The following is a 24,423-nucleotide window of genomic DNA, read 5'->3' on the forward strand; positions in this document are numbered from 1 at the left end:
GTAATACAAAACCCTCTGATAATGCTCCCAGGAAATTTGCTATTGAGCAAGAACGCGTATGTTTTCTCAATGAAATAAAACTAATACCCGGAAATTCACAATGATCTAATCTTTTTTTTTCAGTACACTAAGCCAAAAACTTTAATATAACAGCCACATCCTTATAAGACTCATCAATACAGCATGGTATTACATTTTAAACTACTTCAAACGTAACACTGAGTAGTCACTTCTTGTCCTAAACTGGTTTCTGTTCGACGTAGGACAAACATACATTAAACAATTATTGACCCTTGAGCCATTTGATATGATGCGATATTCACTATGTATATATCACATCATATCCAATGGCTCAAGAGTCAATAATTATTTTATTAAATGGGTTCAGGTTTATGAATACGTCACAAGTAATAATTAAGTAACATGGGAAACTTCCATTCTATTTTTAGAAAGTTATGATTAATGGGGAAAACCTACTAACAATTAAATATGAAATATAAATGTAATTTAGGTTATTTTTGGAACATATAATAATTATAGGTTATTAAATTTGTGTCGAGAAATATGCATGAGTTCTGCAACGGAAAAATTGCGCGACTTTATGACGTAATATTATTCCGCGAAAGAACGTCAGTGCATTTTTCTCGATGCAAATCTAATAAATTTTTTTACATACGCATCTATACTTACATTTGTTCTATAAATGATATAAATTTGCTCTTAAGCCAGAATAAAATTGAAAATATCGTCGTTAAAGAACTTTTAAGCGCGACGACATACATGCCACTGACGTCACAAATGACGTCACACATCCGATATGAAATATGAACGTCAATATGGAAAAATATTGACGTTTCAGGTTCCACTGAAACTTAACGGAGTTTATAAGTGAGAATGTAATGATATAGTTTATTATTCTTTCACGCAATAACTTTCTACCTGTTATGATGTCAAATATGTTCTTATTATAGTATAGTAGTAATTATAAGAATTATCTCCAACGATCTCCTTGTTCACCTAAAAAAAAGTAGTGCTCACGAGACTGGGACTTCCATTTGCCCTTCAGCTGTCACCTTTAAATTGTTAAATACTTTGATTATACAAAAATATAAAAATAAAAAAAATATCATGCGAAATAGCATATGATCATGTTCAAAATAAAGTGCAATCAAAGTGACCGCTATTAAAATAGTAGTACTATGTCGAGTTATAGAACCAAATGGCCTGCATAGAAAATGAGACTGGAGAGATTAAATACACACGAGAAATAAATGCATTTTTACGATGAATAAGTAGATACATGCATCAAGAATGAAGCCAAAACAAACCTTCATCTATCAAACAGACTGCATCAAAGTAACATAAGTAGATACATGCATCAAGAATGAAGCTAAAACACACCTTCATCTATCAAACAGACTGCATCAAAGTAACATAAGTAGATACAGGCATCAAGAATGAAGCCAAAAAACACATTCATCTATCAAACAGACTGCATCAAAGTAACATAAGTAGATACAGGCATCAAGAATGAAGCCAAAAAACACATTTATCTATCAAACAGACTGCATCAAAGTAACATAAGTAGATACAGGCATCAAGAATGAAGCCAGAAAACACATTCATCTATCAAACAGACTGCATCAAAGTAACATAAGTAGATACATGCATCAACAATGAAGCCAATAAACACCTCCATCAATGAAAGAGACTTCGACAATGCAACATAAGCAGATACATGCATCAAGAATAAAGCCAGAAACTCCTTCATCAATAAAAGGTGCAACATTAGCAGATGCATGCCCCAGGAATGAAGCCAATAAAAACCTTCATCAATAAAAGTGACTGCAACAAAGTAACATTAGTAGATACATGCATCAACAATGAAGCCAATAAACACCTTTAGCAATAAATGAGACTACAACAATGCAACATTAGTAGATACATACTTCTTGCCTACCTAGCGGGGAAAGTATACATTTATCCGAGCACGCGCCGGGGATAGATATTCTTGTCTTTCCCTAGGGAAATACCCTGTCTAAAATAGCGTGCACTAAGGTGACATCACATAGTACTGGTACCATTGTGACGTCATAAACTTTATAAATAATGTCAAGAAATACCCAAACCTATTTGTCTCCACGATCTATTTTGAAGATGATAGGCAAGAAAAATGATCTAACATGTCTGCCTGTGTAAGACAGCTGTTTGCCCTACCCTCGGGCCAGCATGGATAAAAAACCTCGCTAACGCTCGATTTTCCATTCCACACTGTCCCTCGGGTAGGGAAAACCCCGTCTTACACAGGCAGGCATGTAAGATCCTTATAATCAACAATGAAGCCAATAAACACCTTCATCAATAAAAGTGACTACAACAAAGCACATTAGTAGATACATGCATCAACAATGAAGCCAATAAACAACTTCATCAATAAAAGTGACTGCGACACAGCAACATTAGTAGATACATGCATCAACGATGAAGCCAATAAACACCTTCATCTAAAAGCGACTGCAACAGGGCAACATTAGTAGACACATGCATCAAAGATTTTTCTTTCTTGCCTACCTATCGGGGAAAGTATACATTTATCCGAGCACGCGCCGGGGATAGATATTCCTGTCTTTCCCTAGGGAAAACCCTTGTCTAAAATAGCGTGCACTAAGGTGATGTCACATAGTACTGCTACCATTGTGACGTCATAAACTTTATAAAAAATGTCAGGAAATACCCAAACCTATTTGTCTCCACGATCTATTTTGAACATGATAGGCAAGAAAAATGATCTAACATGTCTGTCTGTGTAAGACAGCTGTTTTCCCTACCCTTGGGACAGCATGGATAAAAAACCTCGCTAACGCTCGGTTTTCCATTCCACACTGTCCCTCGGGTAGGGAAAACCCCGTCTTACACAGGCAGGCATGTAAGATCCTTATAATCTTAACTCTGGCGGCCATTTTGTGCAGCGAAGCGGAACGTGTTGGCGATAACTAGACTTGGCACTGATCACTCCTGTGACGTTTCGTCGGAATCCGGCCAGCAGTTTGACCTGTGAAAGCCGGACAAGATTTTTCTATGTTTAGCTCTGGTGGCCATTTTATGCAGCGAAGTGGAATGTGTCGGCGATATGCACAACTAGGCTTGGTACTGATCACTCCTGTGACGTTTCGTCGAAATCCGGTCAGCAGTTTGACCTGTGAAAGCCTGACAAGATATTTCTATTTTTAGCTCTGGCGGCCATTTTGTGCAGCGAAGCGGAAAGAGCTTGCGGCTTGGTACTGATCACTCCTTTGAAGTTTTGTTGAAATCTGGCCAGCAGTTTGACCTGTGAAAGCCGAAAAAGCTGAATGCGGACTAACGGACAGACGGACGGACGGCAAAGGCAAAAACAATATGTCTCCCCCACCTATGGGGAGACATATTGAAATAGTTAGGATGATTTGTGTCTTGAAAACTAAACCATGGAAATTCTCATGTGAGTAGGTTCCAGTAATATTTTTCTTTTGTTTTCTTGCACACCGGACTGGTGTGCCTTAAGGCGATATTGGCATACTAGACCGGTATTTGCCCTCGGGCCAATACCTCTCCTATTATGCCAATATCGCTTTAAGGCACACCAGCCCTTTTTATAACCTTCTAATTGCATATGTTCCACTCAACTGTTATACTGAAAACATTTTTTTTTTATGTTGGACAGCGTCATTGAATGTTTATGTAATTGCGCGGGAACATTGTATGATGACGTTGACGTCATTTCCTTCCAAACATGTTATAAATATATGCAGTCTTTAGCCGTAGTTTCTTCTGTCAGTCTTCTTTAACCACAGAAAAGAGGAAGCTAGTGAAATAATGTTAATTTACCATATTATTTTCTTTTGTAGTAGAATCTAAAAATGTTAATTTGTTGATACTTATCATCCTGTTAGTGGACACATAAAATTTGGATGTTTTGCGCAACCGTAAGTGTGCCCGATATCGCTGGAAATGTGCCTGATATCGCACAAACACTAATATCGGCCTCATGCTGCTCATATACGTTTAATTTCAGTGCAATGTTTTACTATATTTAGTAACATATGCAATAATGTCTTATAATGGTGAATATTTATGCCAAGTTATTTTAATATGCATCTATGCATAAACGTTGCAGACCAGACAAAAAAGTTTCTAAAGACCTTTCTAGTGCAACCTTGACCTTAAGCTAGAAGCCTGGGTCTTTCATGCGAAAAATCAATTCGTTATAGTGACGGTTTGTGCCAAGTTAAGTCAATGTCTATCTATGCAAATTAAAGTAATTGACCAGACAAAAGAAATGACCAAATATCTTTGGCCTCCAAGTGTGACTGGTCTTACTCTGTGGAAGCTTTGTGCCAGTTGATTTTGTAATCTCTTGATGAATGGAAAAGTTATGGCACAGACATGAGACAGACCCTCTCAACCTTTGACTTCCAAGGGTGACCTTGACCTCTGGCTAGGGATCTGGTTCCTGTGCTAGACATGTTCTCTGATAACAGGGAATATTTCTGCCAACTTATTTCAAAATCTCTTGATGAATGGCAGAGTTGTGGACCGTACACAAAACAGACCATGCTAACCTTTGACCTCCAAGTGTGACCTTGACCTTGAAACTAGTGGTTTGTGTCTTGCATGTAAGATGTCATCTCATTGTGGAGGACATCTGTGCAAAGTTATTTTAAAATCCCTTGATGAATGGCATAATTATGGACTGGGCACTGAACAGAAACTTTGACCTCCACATGTGACCTTGACCTTGGAGTTAGGGGTCAGGGTCTTTAATGTGACCCATCTTTCCTGTATGGAGATATATTTGTGCCAAGTAATTCGAAAATCCCTTCTTGGATGGCAAAGTTATGGACCAGATACAAAGTGTGACAGACAGACAGACAGACTGATGCAGCCCATTTCTATGTCTCCCTGTTTTCCTTAGGAAACTATAGGGTGGGGATGGTGGGAGGGTGGTGGGGGGAGGGCAATTCTCTCTTAAAAAGAACAAATAAATACAAACAATTGTTTATATTAAAACAGACATTTATTTGGGCAAAAATAAATTCCCAGGCACATTTCCTCTGGCAAAATTTTGGAAATTCCAAGGAATAAAATACATTGCAGTAAATTCATCAATAATAAATCAAACAAAAATGCGAAAGTCAGTGTGGCAGTGCATTCAGCACTAAGAATATACTTATATGAGCCGCGCCATGAGAAAACCAACATAATGGCTTCGCTTTCAAAGCCTATTGGAATTAGAGAAACTGTTAGCGAACAGCATGGATCCTGACCAGACTGCGCGGATGCGCAGGCTGGTCTAAATCCATGCTGGTCGCAAAGCCACTATGTTGGTTTTTCTCATGGCACGGCTCACTTATATCTATATCACAGATTCACATGTGTAGTTATTTCACTCATAGGAACATTTTCTCAGCTATACAAAGCATGATGTATGAAAAAAATCATTCACTTTGTAAATAAAAATATACAAACATTTAAAAATTCATATCCATTTGTTTACTTTCTTTAAATTAATTGTTTTTAATGAAATAGTAACTTAATGATCATAGACAAGTAATAACAATAGGCAATTTCTGTGTTTAATTACTTATTCCACATTATGTGCAGTTGCTACTGCTAGGAAATCACAAGATATTTTAAGCCACATTCACAGTCAAATAATGCCATATATGTAATGAACAGAAACTGCCAAGTTACTGACATTGTGGATTCACTAACTTTAAGAGTTATTAAGAGTTATGATGCATCCAAACAATAATTGTTTCTAACATTGTACAAAAAAATATAGTTACTGTATATTTCAATATTAATTCTGTATTAAATTTTACATGTTTAAAGGGACTAATCCACACGATTTTGGCAAAAAGTAATTTCTCTCAAAAATCTGTAAAAAGTGAGTAATCTGAAAGTGACTAGTGGTACAAACTTATTGACACAAGATTTTTGCACGATATTCTTAAAAATAACCAAAAATATTGTGCAGAAGGTAGTAAATAGTTGCAACGCTTTTGAAATAATGCAGAAAATTTACATTCTTCTTGAATTTTTACCAATACCTATCTTTTCTTAAATGCACCCAGACAAGTTTCTGAACAATATGCCGATGTAATTTAAGCAGTCTATAGTTTTGTTTCAGCAGTTTAAACTGAATAATTATGATATATGACACACCCAGTCTATTCTAAATATAACAGTGAACACAAAAACATATATGGTTATATATAGCGTATGCAGAAGTGAAGACAGGTACTAAATTCACGATAAACCAGTCAGGTATTCTTTATGAGAAATGATAACCATTCAAACTATGTACTGTTCTTTCCATAACAGATATTATTCTTATTTCTAGTTACTGTATAATTGGTTTATTTAATGACATGCAAATAGAATAAATTTGCAAGATAAAAAACCAAGCACATTTAAAAATTCTCACTGATACAGTATATATAAGTTCTCATAACATCTTAAAGTTCACAAAGAGGAATATTCATTTACAGACTAAAATGGCCAAACTGATAAAACTAAAGGGGCCTCCTCCAGATAAACCTTTCTAATATGTCTTTATTGTGTTGGCATCTGTATACATTAACATTAATAGCAAACATGGGGTGTTTCAGTGAATTTTTGGCAGTATTTTTGTATAATACCATGCCCATAATTAACTTGTAACGTATGACGAATACACTGAAACTTTGATGTAAAGTATAAAACTTTTACTCTTCTCAGTATCATACGTTTGCATAAAACATGAAATGAGCCGCACCATAAGAAAACCAACATAGTGCAATTGCGACCAGCATGGATCCGGACCAGCCTGCGCATCCACTCAGTCTGGTCAGGATCCATGCTGTTCGCTAACGGTTTCTCTAACGGCAATAGGCTTTGAAAGCAAACAGCATGGATCCTGACCAAACTGCGCAGGCTGGTCTGGATCCATGCTGGTCGCAAATGCACTGTTGGTTTTCTCATGGCGCAGCTCAAATTATATTACACTGATTTATATTTTCTTATATCTTTTGATACCCCTTTAAAAGACTTGTCTATATATTGCTTTTTCTCCCTTCTATCATAGTAATTAGATAATGCTATTTGTAAGTAATATTATCAAGTTATGCATTCACATATCATCAATTTTCTTCCTCCCTATTTTGATTTTTCTCTTCGAAATGAACAAAACAGAATCGAGCTATTTCCTTTATCTAATACTTAAGACACACATTAACAAAATGGCAAGTGATCATGACTGAAAAAGTGTCTTTAATGAGATTCAGTAGACATAAAGTATGCATTTTGGTATATCTTTGTCCATGAGTTCTCTCCCTTTGTTATAGTAGTACCATTGTCCATCTCTTCCTTGCAACTTCTTCACATATCCATTCTGTGGCCATCTCTCTGCCTGCAGATTTAAAAAAAAAAAAACATTTATGCACGAAAATATAACAATTAAAGCCTCATCATGCTTTTGTTTAAAATATGCTGCACAAAATGCGATACAAATGACTATATGAAAATGTGTACAGTGCAAGGTATCTGTGAACTTATACAACGCTGTTTATAGTACAGTTTTAGTAAATGTGTTACTTTTATTCCATGACTTAACAGCTAGACTACAGAAATAACCTGATAATTAGGAACTTGTGCTGCAAACTTGTTTACACAATCCAAGATAATGCTTTTTATTATGTCAAAAAATATTTGAAAAAAAAACATCAGCAATTTTTTGCTGTGTCTTCCATGATTAATACACCAGTTCCGGAACAAAGCTTTTCTTTCGTTTCTTTACTTTATACAAAAAGGTCATGAGGACCCTAGATCGCTCACCTGAGTAATAAAGCCAACTGTCATCAACAGCTCACAAACAAGAGCTGTCCGTACGACAGTCATTGTTCAACTATTCGAATCACTGTCCAAGAAGTAGTAAAATGTTTAAATTTCTATAGAGTTTCAATCTAGTATCTGCATCTAAGTTTTGGAGATAGCAACTTGCATGCAAAACTTTAACCAGAAGTTTCAAGAACAAAAGAGGATATAATTTAGCCAAAGTACATGTCACAGTTATGGGACTTGATGCAATCAACTAGTTTTATAACCCAAAGACTCATGTGAAGTTTCAATTTAATATCTGCATTTGTTCTGGAGATAGTAACTTGCAGGCAAAACTTTAACCAGAATTTTCTAAATCCAAAAGGGGCATAATTCGCCCAAAATACATGTCAGATTATGGGAATTGTATAGTTATTGCTATCACCTAGTATTCTAACCCCGAAGACACATGTGAAGTTTCAGCTCAATATCTGCATTAGTTTTGGAGATAGTAACCTGCATGTAAAACTTTAACAAGGATTTTCTAAGTCAAAAAGGGGGCATAATTTGGCCAAAATACATGTACGAGTTATGGGACTTGACCAAGTGAGGTTGGTAATTGACCCAGAAAAAAAACAAGAGGGCTAAGATGGCCCTAGGTCGCTCACATGAGAAACACTCCATAACAGTGTAAACATGTTTGCCCTAGTGATTTCATGGAAACAAATATTCTGATCAATTTTCATTAAGATTGGACCAAAAATGTGGTCTCTTAAGTGTAAACAAGTATTTTCTTCATATTGACCTAGTGACCTAGTTTTTGAGTCAAGATGACCTACATTTGAATTTGACCTAGATTTGACCAAGGCAATCATTCTGACTAAATTTTATCAACCTCAATTGAAAAATACAGCCATTATCGCAAACAAAACGTTTTTCTTTGATTTGTCCTGGCGACTTAGTTTTGGATCCCAGATGACCCATATTCAAACTTGACCTTAATTACATCAAGGCTATCATTCTGACCCAATTTCATGAAGATCAATTGAAAAATACAGGTAAAGTACAGATTTTTCTTTGATTTGACCTAGTGACCTAGTTTTTGACCCCAAGTTAACCCACATTCAAACTCCACCTAGATTTCTTATAGATTATTCTGATTAAATTTCATGAAGATCCGGTGTAAAATGCAGCCTCTATTGCATACACAAGGTTTTTCTTTGATTTGACAAAGTGACGTAGTTTTTGACCCTAGATGACCCATATTCGAGTTTGACCTAGATTATATCAAGGCAATCATTCTAACCAAAATTCATGAAGATCAATTGAAAAATACAGCCTCTATCGCATACACAAGGTTTTTCTTTGTTTTGACTTAGTGACCTAGTTTTTGACCCAGATGACCCATTTTCAAACTTGTCCTAGATTTAAAAAAAGGTTATCATTTTGAGCAAATTTCGTGAAGATCAATTGAAAAATACAGCCTCTATCGCTTACACAAGGTTTTTCTTTGATTTGACCTAGTGACATAGTTTTTGACCCAAGATAACCCATTTTCAAACTTGTCCTAGATTTTATCAAGGTAATCATTTTGAGAAAATTTCGTGAAGATCAGTTGAACAATACAGCCTCTATCGCATACACAAAGTTTTTCTTTGATTTGACCTAGTGACATAGTTTTTAAACCCAGATAACCCATTTTCAAACGTGGCCTAGATATCATCAGGGTTATCATTCTGACAAAATTTCATGAAGATCATTTGAAAATTACAGCCTCTATCGCATACACAAGCTAAATGTTGACAGACGACAGACAGACGCAGGACATTGAGGGATCACAATGACTCACGGCTAAGAATAAGTCTCAAAGGTATATGCCTTTAAATGACAGCCATATGTACTTGCATGCAAAACTTTAACCAACACCGACGCTGACGCCAGGGTGAGTAGAATAGCTAGACTATTCTTCCTTTTCTTCGAAAAGTTGAGCTAAAAACATTCTGACCAATTATCATGAGTTTCAAACTTACAATGTGGCCTCTAAAGTGTTAACAAGTTTTCCTTTGAACTGGCCTAGTGACCTAGTTTTTGACACCACATGACCCGGTTTTGAACTTGGCCTAAAGATTATTAAGATAAAAATTCTGACTAAGTTTCATGAAGAAAGGGTTATAAATGTGGCCTCTAGAGTGCTTTGATTTGATCAAGTGGCCTAGTGTTTGACCCCACCTGATCAAGATACAAACTTGACCTAAAGGTCATCAAGATAAACATTCTGATCAAGTGTCATGAAGACAAGGTCGTAAAAGCGGCCTCTAGAGTGTTAAGAAGCTTTTCCTTTGATTGATCGGGTGACCTAACTTCTGACCCCACATGACCCAGATTCTAACTTGACATAGAAGTCATCAAGACTAACATTCTGACTTATTCTCATGAGTTTCAAACTTAAAATGTGGTCTCTAGAGTGTTAACACGATTTTCATTTGATCTGGCCTAGTGACCTAGTTTTTGACCCTACATGACCAAGTTTCAAACTTGGTCTAACGATCATCAAGATAAACATTCTGATCAAGTTTCAAGAAGATAGGGCCATAGATGTGGCTTCTAGAGTGTTAAGCTTTTCCTTTGATTTGATCAGGTGACCTAGTTTTTGATCCAACATAACCTAGATTCTAATTTGACCTAGAGATCATCAAGACAAACATTCCGACCAATTCGCATGAGATTCAAACTTAAAATGTGGTCTCTAGAGTGTTACCATGATTTTCATTTGATCTTGCCTACTGACCTAGTTTTTGATCCTACATGACCAAGTTTCAAACTTGATCTAAAGATCATCAAGATAAACATTCTGATCAAGTTTCATGAAGTAAGGATCATAGATGTGGCCTCTAGAGTGTTAACAAGCTTTTCCTTTGATTTGATCAGGTAACCTAGTTTTTGATCCAACATAACCTAAATTCTAACTTGACCTAGAAATCATCAAGACAAACATTCTGACCAGTTCTCATGAGTTTCAAACTTAAAATGTGTTCTCTAGAGTGTTAACACGATTTTCATTTGATCTGGCCTAGTGACCTAGTTTTTAACCCAGTTTCAAACTTGATGTCGAGACAAACATTCTAACCATGTTTCATAAAGATTAGGTCACAACTGTGGCCTCTAGCGTGTTAATATGGCAAATGATGACGAACGACGCCGGATGCTAGACAATGACAAGTCACAATAGCTCACTTTGAGCACCTCGTGATCAGTTGAGCTAAAAAGAAGACAAATATTATACTGCTATTAACAATATTCTGAAGAAGTCAAAGGATTATAACAGGAACAATTTCTCGTTTCAGAATATATAGGTTTCATTTAGACTTACTATCAAAATCTATATGGATGGGCTTCAAGGGTCTATCGTTACTTCTATCGTGTCTGCGGTAGACATGCACTATTTATAGTATGTGTGTATAAGCATGTGATATTTTATATCATATCGCCTAAGTTGAAATAATGCAATTTTTCGTAAAGAATTCTTATTATTGCTATTATTCAGTTGTTTTGTTTTATATCATTAAGTTGGTATATAGCCAATCAACATCTCTTATGATTTTGTTGCATATTAACATTTTTTCCGTTTTCCTGGAAAAGTATAGGCTTAGGCCTGCGATGCCTATACAAGGCGCTATGCTGATGATTACTAACAAAACTTTTCATCCAGCACCCCTTACAAGTCTTCTCCGGTGAATGAAAAGATAATAGTAAGTTAATAAAAAGTTAATGGGGTTATTCACCACAGCAGTTCGCTGTTCATTCACCGCATCCGGTGAATGATTTGCGATCAAACTTCATTTTAACATTCTATTCACCGCAGACTCCAGTGTTCACTTCTAATTCACTGCAGGACTTGGTATTTTAAAAATTGTATCATTAATTCACTTTCTATGCACCGGAGAATCTTGAATTTCATGATTTGTGAATAAAATAGCTGCACCCATTTTGGCGGCAAAATGGTTTGTAGAGTTTGAAATTCTGGACCATGTAAAGCACTGCAGATTTATGTGAATATTATGGTATCAGCTACAGTAAGTGCTTATTAATTGTCTATGATATACACATAGGCATGTCAAAAGTAAAATGTGATCTTTTTTTCAATTAATTTGATTCATATAATTCTAAACAGATAGAGACTTATTTTTGTCATCAGTTTTCATGACTTTGATTTCTTGTGCATATAAATATATAGAGGTTTCCAGCTAATTGACTAGCTTATTGTCGAGCCCGCTTGCTTTGAGCTTGATATAGTTGCCACTTTTGGTGGCTTGGTGTATGTGCTTCCGTCCGTCCGACCGTCCGATTTTGTCCAGACCATAACTTTGACATGCATGGACCAATCTTGTTTATATTTTGCATGTTTACCTCAATGAGAAGGTGTGTCATGCGCAAACCCCATGTTCCTTTCTCAAAGGTCAAGGTCACAGTTGGAGATCAAAGGTCAAACTGAAGTTTGTCCTGAGCATTTCTTCTTCATGCATGGAGGGATTTTGATGTGTTTTGGCATTAATGTTCACAATTATAAGACGGAGTGTCATGCAAAAGAATTAGGTCCCTAGGTTCAAGGTCAAGGTCACACCTGACAGAACGCTTGCAGGCTTGACATTCTGCCCTACAAGATGAAAGCTAGCTTTCTGCAGACATGCAGCTTGCAGCTCATTCACCGCAGACTGTTCACAGTTCATTCACCGCAGACTTCGCAGCTCATTCACCGCAGACAGTTTGCAGATCATTCACCGCAGAATGTTCGCAGCTCATTCACCACAGACTGTTCGCAGCTCATTCACCGCAGTCATTCACCACAGACCTCATTTGCATGTGAAAAGTTAATGAAAAGTTAATGGTCCAAACTTCATTCACTTTCTATTAACCAATCATTCACCAACCATTCACCGCATCCATTCACCACAGACCATTTTTTTCTGTAAGGGACTTGGTATTAAAAATACAGCATCAGATAAAGTAACTTCATCAGAGCCATTCTCTTTTATTTATTGAAGAACAATATAATGGGAGGATTTTTAAAAATATTACCCCTTCAGGATTTTTCGCATTTTTGTAATCTAATTCATCTCGGTACCCCGCAAGCTGGAATCTCCATGCTTCCTCTACCTCAGGGCTCCATTCCTTAGCTCTTGTCATGCTGGTGGGCTTAGGAGAAGCCTTGTCTGAAAGAAAAGAATAAAAAATATGATTATTATAAATGCACAAATCTGGCAATAAGGCCTAAAAACAATTCTTTATTTCCGGTAACATGCTAAAAAAAAACTAGGGTAGGTAGGTCCAAATTTTTTTTTATTAAGTGAGACTTTTCGGAAATTATTTTTGTGTCAAAAAGGGATTATACAAATAAGGGGGTTATGCCTTTAGATTTCTAACACCACTGACTATGTTTATTGTTTAAAGCATAAAAAGTGTGTTTTGCAACTTATTGTTAAAAAGTTGAAAAAAAAAATATCCAAGGCCATAAAATCATTTCTAAAAGGTCAGGCCAAAAATTTAGGGTAGGCCGGGATACCGGAAACAAACCATGTTTTTACGCCTTAAGCAGGAAGAAAGTTACGATATGCATCTGATATAAAATTTAACAAAGTCAAAATAAAGACCATATTGTAGTCCTCCACTTTTTTGAGTAAGTCTGATATATATAAAATTTCTCAAAGTGACGAGGTATCCAGTCATTTGTTCATAAGGATTTTTGTAACATGTAACATTGTAACTATATTCCTCTAGGCATTAATTACCAAACTGTAATTTAAATTCTCCCTTTGTTAATTACAATCCCCTCTTTCTTTAGCAGACTGCAGGACGAAATTTTACCAGATATATTAGGTAGCCAGACACATTTCATGAACTCTGAAGTGACCTTAACAGTTGTCGACACTTCATTCAATACGCCTGATAAAATTTATCACTGCAACAGAATACAATAATATGAAGAATGTGTGGTAATTAAATCTAGCTTGCAGCTGGTGTGAAACTGGTCTTGCAAATACTTATTAGAGGTGTAGTTTATTAAATCAACAATTCAGGTTCACAATATTATTTTCTCTTTAAATAGCAATACTAGCCTTAGGCTGTGATATACAGTCCATAGACATAAAAAGACACCAAGATGTAATGTAACCACACAATCAAAGCAGGTCAAGTTTAACAATTTATTTATTAGACCTGTTAGTAGTGGTCAATGAATTGGCTGAAAGACAGGTCTGACCACTATTTCTTGACTGACTTAGCAGGGAAATATATTTGTTTATCCGGGCAGAAGATCAGCTAACGTATCTAGGGAAAAGATGTGCACATATTGATGTCATATTATGATAGTTTATAAGTGATATATATATTTAGTTTCAATACCTTCAAAAATGTTGCAATGGTAGGCAAGAAAAATAATCTAACATGTCCGCCAGAGTATTAGTGCTTTCCCAACCCTCAGGACAGTGTGCTAGCGCTCGATCGGTTTTCAATCCCACACTGTCCAACACATTTTGAATAGCCAAGTCTTAAACAGGCAGTCACATAAGATCCAATGTAATCCAGTTTGTTTTTTTTTTAAGTAGGACACCAACATTGGTTTAAAACTTAATTAACGTTAAGTTATTAATAATAAAAAAAGAAAATGTACAAAAGGTCTGTGTAATGTAAAAGTTTTGGAAATGGTTTTAATCTACTGTCATTAATGCATAAAATAATACAGACTCATTCTAATACTTCTTTCACAACAGCAAATGATTAAAAGTGTGACAAACCGACAAAATAAGAAATAACATTGTATTACATTCATAAACTACCTATACATATACAGACAATTTTTATAGGAAATTAAACCTGAGAACACAACTAAATTCTAACACAGGAAGTTTTTCGTTGGGTTCATAACGGCATCTGGGTATTCTAGGTGTAGACCCGGGATAGCTTTTAAATTAATAAATAGCCATAGGAATTGTTTTTCATGGGCTAAGATTTTATTATCACTCTTTGAGACATTATGTTTGGCCTAGGACCTTTAAATCAAGTCACATGCACAAGTCTTAGATTACATATTTTGCAATTCTTCTGGCTAACATATACATAAGATAAGCAACATTATAAGGAATCACGGAAATGAAGTTATCGCAAACAATGTAATCAAAAGAAGTACGTGGCGGGTGTATTTATGCAATGGATATACGTGAAACATGCCAAAAAGTAATAATTATTGAAAAGACCATTTTTGCACATTCCCTTGAAATAAATTAAATATTATTTTTGTTTTTCATGCATTTTTAATGCTGACAGCTGCAGTAAGTAGTCGTTATACACCAAGTGCATGCAACTTTTAGCCAGGGTGCCATGCCATGGCCTACAAGTAAAATAAACAGAGAATAAGTTTAGTGACAACAGGTTTGATTTGAATTTTACAGGGTTGGCGACTACCCGCCCAGGGCGGGTAAACCCACCTGGGAAAACCTGGGGTTTCCCGGGTTGGGCAATACTCCTAAAAATGAATGAAGTGGGCAATACTGGGCAAAAAGAAGTTTTTCTATTTTTTTTTTACCAAAACAATTAAGTTTCTATGTTATAAAATGTGAGCTAATTCTTACATTAAGTTTTACTTACTTTGAAACCACTGGTGAAGTGACAGGTAGCTGACAGAACAGTTTTATTAAAAACAATATCATTTTTTTACACAACAACATATTTTTTATGTGAAAATGAACATCCTTCTGTATTCTTAGTTATAAATATGTGAATTTATAAATGACACAGTATTACTTTATAATCTACACACTGTCAGTGATCACATATTGAATGATCTTTCAAGTCACAACTAGATTTTGCTTAACATATGATAGTCTTACAGTCTAGTTCTTCTTTATCACAAAGCATTATATCTGTAACAGAACAGGTGTTGCAGTGTCTGTTTCTGAGTTTTGTCTGAATAATACCAAAATTTGAAAACACCCTTTCAATTGACACAGAAGATGCCAGCATATCTACAAGTTTTTTGGCTACCCTACAGAGTGGCCAAAGGCTGATCTAAAAGCAACACACTGCAACATTTCAGTCTATGAGCTTTCAGTCTCTCAATTTTGGCACTAACCAAAGTGCCAGTCAGTCTTTACATTTTGCAATCTTTTTTATAAGCATCCTCAGTAACATTAAAACAATTCCACACAGGGTCCTTACGTTTCATGGTTATATGATAGAAATGATATTGTGATCCAAATTGGAAACTGATTTTCATGAGTAAAAGGGCCAGATTTAAGTTGTTCACACTTATAACTTTAATACCCTAATATTGCTCAATAATTGCTCAATCAAAATCATAATAGTGTCTAATTCAATAGATTTTTATGCATGTGTCACTGCTATCCCTATATGGGTTGTTAGTCAACTAAAGTGTTGAAATATGTATTGAAGCTTGAACTGAAATATTAAATTGCCCAGTATTGCCCACTAAAGCCCAGGAAAACCCGGGTTTTCCCAGTATTACCCACTGGGCTGGGCAATATGCTTAAAACCCGGGTTTTTGCCAAGTAAGTTAACGATAGACCTGGAGGAGAAAATACGATGAATCTTTATGCCAACTTCCTCAAAAGTACCAATCTCTTAGGCAGGTACAATATATTCCGACTAAAGTTTAGGGTTAGGTTTAACATATTTTTAATAGTATGCAGGAAATGATAATACTTGCTAATCCAACCAATGCAAAGCAATATGATGATCATAAGTATCCGAGAAAATACCAAGGTTCCTTCTGGGTAGTCTAAATTATGAGACCTCTGGTAGACTTGATATTCTGACATCTCACGTTGTCTATCGACCAGTCAATAAATATAACGATATTCATCTCTTGAGTACAATTATTTGGACTGCCAACCTGGGATCCGACCAGAGATGTTGACCAAATTGTTGTATATTTGTAACGGGCAATCTAACAGTCAAAAATTCGAAGGACCAAAATAATGGAGGATAAATCAAAGTACACAGTCATGTAAAGTCATCGGTTTTATAGCTTGCGCATAATGCTACATATATACCGGTAAACGTTAACCGTGTACAGTACATACATTGGTTTAAATCACCAGAAAATTCGTTATTTTGGAAATTATTTCATTATTTGGGTAGTTTCCATTTTAGCGGTCCCCACTGACTTTGACTATTTATTTTAGGAGGGTTGTGATTAAATTCTTGTTAAAATAACATAGCATTGGTCTGACAATGGTCCAAGCCCATTTCCATCTATGCCAAATATTACATTCAGAACACGTGGAATCACCAAATTACTCCAAAATCTTTATCCGCACAAAGCAGCTGGACCAGATTCAATACCAACGTACATTTTAAAAATGACTTCAGAAGAAATTGCTCCTGTTCTCACAAAGATATTCCAACATTCTTACGATACTGGAACAGTGCCAAATGATTGGAGAGACGCAAACATAGTCCCAATTTACAAAAAAAGGCGATAAACATCATGCCTCAAATTATAGGCCAGTCTCCCTTACGTCTATAACGTGTAAGGTAATGGAGCACATCGTCCATAGTAACATAATGGAACACTTCGAAAAAAACAATATTCTCTGTGACGAACAGCACGGATTCCGCAAGAGGTCCAACTGATTACAACCATCCAGGGTATAGCCAGCAAATTACGCTCTGGTAAAGATCAGGTAGATGTCATTCTACTTGACTTTTCCAAGGCATTCGACAAGGTCCCCCATCAGAGGCTTCTCTATAAACTAAGCTACTATGGGGTTAGGGGCGAAAACCTACAGTGGGTAAAGTCTTTCCTCACTTCAAGGAAACAGCAAGTCCTACTAGACGGGAAAACATCAGCTCAGGCGGACGTTTCTTCCGGAGTCCTCCGGGGCACAGTCAACGGTCCTCTCTACTTCCTGGCATTTTATAAATGACTTGCCCGAGAGCACTACATCAGACGTCAGTCTATTTGCTGATGACGGTGCTTTATACAAGCTCATCAAGTCTGACCATGATGCCCAATCACCCTAGAATGACCTTCATTCATTGGAGAAGTGGGAAGAGAAGTGGCAGATGCGATTCAATTCGGAAAAGTGCCAAGTGATCAACATATCCAAATCCAAATCCAAAAAATAGCCGTCGCCACCAGTACACCCTTCATGGACATGTTCTCAAAATACTTGGGAGTCCACCTCAGTGAAGACATGTCCTGGCGAACACATGTGAACAAAATGGCTGCGAAAGCATGTGGATCTCTGGGATTCTTGCGAAGAAACCTCCGTTACTGTACAGAAGAAGTTCGGGAAAGAGTGTACAACACATTCGCCGTACCTACCCTAAGCTACGCTTCAGCGGCATGGGACCCCTACCTCACAGAGGATATTGATCGGTTGGAAAAAGTCCAGAGAAGAGGCGCAAGATTTGTCAAAAATAATTATCAAGATCGTACACCAAGATGTGTCTCACTAAAAGAGAGAAGACGCGCCCACAGACTGAACTATCTACAGAAACTCAGAAACAAGGAAATTGACGTAGACCCAGGCAATCTCATCCAGCCTGGCGATTCCCGCACCAGAGGGAAAGGTAGATTAAGACAGCGCGGCGTACATTCTACCGTGTACCAACAGTCATTCTACCCAAGAACTGTCAGTGAGTGGAATCAACTCCCCACTCGAATCACAGACATCGACTCAACTGAAGGCTTTGCAGCTGCCCTGGATGATCTGCTCAGAGGTGGCTCCTTTGTCTTCAAAGCGTAGTTACATCAGCGCCATGTAAATAGTTTTAGTTTGTAAATACAGCCGTACATACGTTTTTAACCTGGAACACCGGTTAGGTTAACTGCCTATCGTTACATAACTGAAATACTGCTGTAAAACGGCGTTAAACCAAAAACAATCAAACAACTCCCCCCCCCCCCCCACCCACCACCCACCACACACCCCATCCCAACCCCGAAAAAAAACAACAAAAAAACAAAAATTGTGAAATACATGTAAGTTTGATACACTGTCTAAAAGCATAAACATGAAAACATAAATTTCATAGGATTAAAAAGTAACTCAATTTTGTCATTATTTTTTCTTTTATTGAGTCTGTTTCACGAAGAATACTTCTTACAAAGCTTTAACTGAGAAGAAAAATATTTCACGAAATAAGGTCCCTTTAAATATTCAGATAACTCGCAGGAAATGTTTAAAATTAAATAATAGATTTTTACCACAAGGTCGGTCTTAGGATAAATTTCAATATACTTTTATGTAAAAACAAGGAAGAATATCCAACAGGGAAAGCCACGTTCCGAAAACACAGCCTCCCCAAAGGCACACACGAACAAGAACAACACTCACACACCACACATACAAACAAAATAAACATACAAGGACAAAACAAACAAATACAGGAACACAGTGGGGAGTGGCAAAACCACCACTGGGGAGTTTAAAGCGGTATATAGTGCACCTAACCTCACTCTTAGCCCCATGTTATACCTAGCTGCCAGGTGAAACCTTATCATACGTCAAGGCAACAGAAGGAACGTAATGTAAAACAGATCCAGAGTCAATATTTATGAAAGTTCAAACCTATTAACTGATAGTCTTATTAACCTTTTACAATGCACGTACTGGTGTTCCGTTAAACGGTTTCACATTTGGCTGCATGGCATCAAATTTTGATACGCCACTCAAAATCACACGACATGGTTTCAGTATGCATTAGACGGCACCAAACTTTAATGAATCGTATCACACATTGCACGAACTCATGTTGCGATAAACGTCTTCACGTTGGACTGCATGGCATCAAGTATTTATACACCGCTCTTAATTACATAAAGTGGTGTCAATATGCATAAGACAGCGTCAAGTTGTAATAAATCATTTCATCTTAAACTGCACGTACTCACTTTGTGTTAAACGGCTTCACATTGAACTGCATGGTTTCATGTTTTATTGGATGATTTCATATTACAAGTTTCATCGCAACAGGTTTTTCAGTGCATCGTTCCATGTTTAAATGGATGATATGAAGTTTTGTATTAAATGGTTTTAAAATACAATGCATTGAGTGTAAATATATTGGACGGGGTGGAGTTTTGAACTAGACGACATTGAAATGTATTGCACTGACTGACTTGTTTATGAACGGATTGTATATTTACTAATTTTGGCGGTAACCGCCGCCCATATACATGTATGAATCAAACAAATCTTTTACAGGTGCACTCTTCATAAATCTTTCAAGGCCGTTTCCGTACTTAATACTTAGTTGTTGTCATTAAAAAAAAGTCCTCAAATAAGTTAGATTGACCCGCAAAAGTGATATTGGCTCGTGTAATACATTTTCATATGATATGTATGAAATATGGACCAGTAAAAAGAGTGCATCTAAGAAGTGCATATAATATAACAATTATAGATTTAAGGTTCGGTCAATTGACCTAAACATAAATGAGTTCTACTCAACCCGGTGCTAGAGGGCGTGGACGGTAGCATGCATTTCCACTACCGTCCATGAACAGGCTCAATCAAACCGGGCCTGCAACATTTTCGTTTTGGTCGTGTTGAGCGACCTGTGAAGTTTCCACTTTTCTCTAATTCATTATCACAGCAGCGTTGTTTGTGCCGTGTGGCGGCCGTAAAAAGTCTCCCCGTACATTCAATCAGGGCTGTTATATTTCGATCTTCTAAGATCGTTCAGCACGACTTTTATGTCGTGTTATTGGTACTGTTTAGTTTCTCAACAAGACCATTTCGGCCTGGGTGGTTCCAATACTCCCGCTTTCATAGCCTTGGGTATTGTTTAATCACCCCTTGGATATGGTGCCTGCTTTTTAATTTTGTCTTTTGACAGTTCATGTGATACGCAGGCTCTATAACCTCAGATCCCCTTCCTAAATTCCAGTTTGTTTAATTCTGCCCATTGTTTTCTCGTTTGGGACAAACCCTTTACTTTATCTGGGGACCAAACGCCGCTCTTCATGGAATTACACCCTCAACACGTGTATCATTGAATGCTCCATGTTCACCGCCGTTTGAATACATCTGCGGATGTCTCTAAATTCGTTTTTCGTACTTTTAGCATGTGTTAATGTTGAGTTCAGCTCAACCCGGGGCTAGAGGGCGTGGACGGTAGCATGCATTTCCACTACCGTCCATGAACAGGCTGAATCAAACCGAGCCTGCAACATTTTCGTTTTTGCCGTGTTGAGCGACCTGTGAAATTTCCACTTTTCTCTATTTCAAAAACTGTATAATATGAGCCGATAACTAACTTTTAGAACATTAGTATCAATTCAGCATATCAAAGGTCTTTTTCGAACAAATAAGCATCATTATGTCTAGAAATTTTACCAAGTGTCCCGTTACATAATTCTAGCATAAGAAAAACGATTATTTTTAAAAACTTACCTTTCTTGCATATATAGGGTCTAGAATAGGAGCATCGCTTATCGTCCCATTGTCCTTTACGTTTGTCCATTAGTACACAGGCGTGTGCCCAAACAACGTCGTCAGGTTGGTATTGACCCCAGTTCGTATATGTAACATTTTTTCCAGTTGATACCCATACATAGGTGTTATTGATTTCTCTGTCATTCAACCCAATCCAAGCATCAGATATATATACCAAAACTAACAAAAATAAAGAGTCAATATTATGGTTATAGCAAAACAAAGTGTCAAAGACATTATTATCAAATAGTATTTCCTACTTCGTCTTATGTGGAATATAAACTATTAATAAATTTGATATGAGATGAAAAGCTATATGTACGCCATGCACAGTTTTACGACTTTAATGAATGAGAAATTACATTGTTTTCTATTCTGAGAGTAGTGTTGAAATCAAAATCCGTAAACAGAAAGAAGTCATTGCGTGTTAAAGTTCAGTTTTATGCCTATTCTCAAACTCCAGCAGTGATTACGTGACGAGAAAATAAAAATCACATGACCGTTGAACAATAATTTAACAGCCATTTTTTATTAGACCTTTTTTCATTTTATCACGCAATTAGCCTCAAATCACTTTCCCCTCATCGATTTGTACCCGCTCATGACGAAATAATAGGAAGGTACTAGTTTACTCAGACATAGGCCTACCATTTTCAATTTCAAGCATCAAAACAGTAGAGCGCGCTGTCTCTTCTGACAGTTATTATTCTTTACCCAAAGTACATATATTAAGCACACATCACAACAACGGAAACCAAAAACGAAAAGAAAACGTCTGCGATTTCCTAAAATTTAGAGTGTAGACAGTTGAGTGCATGTGGCATAAGATAAAAGTTCAGCTTATACATATTTGTTTTAGCTCGATTCGATGAAAGCTTCAAGCTTATTTGAACCACTCTTGAGTCCGCTTCCTGAAAAAAACAGTACTGGTGTCATATGAGAAGTCATGGTCGTTACCCCAGTGGGGCTCGAACCAATGACCCCTGGATTGAGCTGCCGACACCGTGTCCAATAGACAACCGCTCAGTTTATTGTTGTGACAGAACACCCAATTTTAAAATCCACGTGCACCTTGGTAAAGTTTTTCTAGAAATACCAACTTCATAACTAAATATTAAAAGAACGATTGATAATTATTGCACAGTCTAGGAAAATTATGAAAACGTATAATTGCTACATAATCCATATAAATTGTTAAAACGAAGTATAGAAAACATTCTATGCTCGAAAATGTGATAAAAATGTTTAAATATCCCACAGACTTCAACTATGAAAAGTTCAGGTCTAGTCTGAATATGTCAGATCGATACCTATATTGTATTATTTTCCGCCTTTAGTAAGTATATTCTGAAGTTTGTTTTACTCAAATCTAGAAAGAGATGGAAAAATTATTTACGCAACGTAATGTTATAAATATGTGGGTTTATATGGGACTCTTAAGAGAAAACATCATAAAAAGAAAAACAACTAAACGGACCTTGAAGAATATATAGTGTATTATAAAGACTAAATCACAATCGTTAGTGATGAGAAGAAGAGATAATACCATAAAAGCAATAGCTGTCTAAAAACAGCGCATTCAACTAGCTTAGAAACAAATATTTTAGCAATATTTTTTAGTTGAGAAAGGGTCATTTTTTTGCGAAGCTGTAACACAAAGTTGTGTACCTTGCAACATCTGGTCATCATACTATGACAAAGACATGTGTAAGAAAGAAAGCACATGAATTGGCATTTTTTTTAGAAATCTGCTTACATAATTTAATAATGATAATAATATTAGCAAACTTTAAGCAAAATTTCTGAGTTCAAATGAGGCATAATTTTGAAAAAGTCGTCCGGTAAAATTAATTAAAACATTTGTGCTACGGACATGTGATTCATATTTTACGTATTCCTGTCAATATTTTATAAACCGTTAAAATATAGGAACTGGCGGATATTTTATTTCTTAAATAACAGCTGCCGCTATGTAAAATAAATTTTATCCATTTAGCATAGTTAATATATTAAACTTCTACTAAACATAAAGCTGACTACACCAGGAACAGGTAATAGTATTGAAAGTTCCAAGTGTCGTAATGAGTCGACTACTTTAAGACTTATTTAACAAATACTTACCCGCATTCATAAGATTCACAAGGAATTCATTTTCCCCAACACTGTTTATATCCACAAGATGACCTTTATCAGCAACGCATGCAGCCTGTTGAAACAATGAACCTAATCTAAAAAGCATAACTGTTGTTTTGAGACCTAACTGTCTTTAATTTTTAAGATATTTTCTTCTGTTTGTTCTATAAGAGATAGTTTGAATATATGAAATCCCACATTTCTATCTGCAATTTCCACTTTGCAATAGAGTTTACACTTCTGAGTAAAGATTCCATCGAAGCAACAAATATTTAGCAGTGAGACTGGATCTCATTTGAGTCTGTGCAAAGCACATCGTAGTTCCTTTTGTAAAAGCTGGAACAAAACTCTGTTACAAAAGAGCATTGCAATACTCCACAAAAAGATGAAAATTGATTTCAAATTTGAATCCTTGATATTTATTACCCGCTAATTTTCCAATGTGTAGGTAAAATATGATAAGGGCTTTTGTCTGGCGAACGGTCTCTATTGATGACAACTTACTTCAGCTTCTTCCCAGATTTTCCTTACTTCTCTGCTGTATTTATAACAATGTCCTCGGAAGAATGTCCAATCTGAGGGACACTTGGCTATATCGAAAAATAGAAAAAAGAAGGATATTGAATACATTTTTTTAACTGAAGATAGTTTTAATATTATTTTAGATAAAGAACGAATAATAATTGTAGTATGTGTGTGTTATAAAAGAATTGGTAGATTTGCAACGAGACATATGTACTAAATCCAACGCAGAATCACATTTCGCTACGCAAGTCGCGCAATATTTTCCTTGCTTATTTCTTGATAAAAATCGTAAAACCTACTACTGCAAAATAGAAGACCTGTCCTTTGTCAAATATACTAATCATTATCCGGACATTCATAAAAGCCTGTACACTGATCACAAAAGTCTTTCACAAAGAACTGTTCATCAACTGTTACACTCGCCGCTATTACTACTTTTACCAAAACATGTGCATTGGCGAAAAAAATC

The 24,423-nt window shown here is 36.3% G+C and overlaps 1 protein-coding gene across 1 annotated transcript; it reads right to left on the reverse strand.

Annotated features, from left to right (window-relative positions):
- Positions 1–6,968: 6,968 nt before the first annotated feature.
- On the reverse strand, positions 6,969–24,011 carry LOC123538033 (meiosis expressed gene 1 protein homolog). The gene is made up of 5 exons (XM_045321991.2): positions 23,934–24,011; positions 23,418–23,502; positions 21,255–21,476; positions 12,913–13,046; positions 6,969–7,429 (listed from the first exon to the last, which is right to left on the reverse strand). The coding sequence occupies exons 2-5, from the start codon at positions 23,425–23,427 to the stop codon at positions 7,301–7,303; spliced, it is 495 nt and encodes a 164-aa protein (XP_045177926.2). The 5' UTR covers positions 23,428–23,502; positions 23,934–24,011; the 3' UTR covers positions 6,969–7,300.
- Between the last annotated feature and the right edge of the window lie 412 nt (positions 24,012–24,423).

The sequence above is a fragment of the Mercenaria mercenaria genome, chromosome 18, assembly GCF_021730395.1.
Source record: "Mercenaria mercenaria strain notata chromosome 18, MADL_Memer_1, whole genome shotgun sequence".
Lineage (NCBI taxonomy): Eukaryota > Metazoa > Mollusca > Bivalvia > Venerida > Veneridae > Mercenaria > Mercenaria mercenaria.

What these genes read in the sequence shown, in the direction of transcription:
- LOC123538033 (XM_045321991.2), bottom strand. An exon ending in ACCCTATATATGCAAGAAAG is followed by an intron (nt 13,047 to 21,254) that starts GTAAGTTTTTAA and finishes CTTTTCTTTCAG; the next exon opens with ACAAGGCTTCTCCTAAGCCC. An exon ending in ATGCGAAAAATCCTGAAGGG is followed by an intron (nt 7,430 to 12,912) that starts GTAATATTTTTA and finishes TTAAATCTGCAG; the next exon opens with GCAGAGAGATGGCCACAGAA.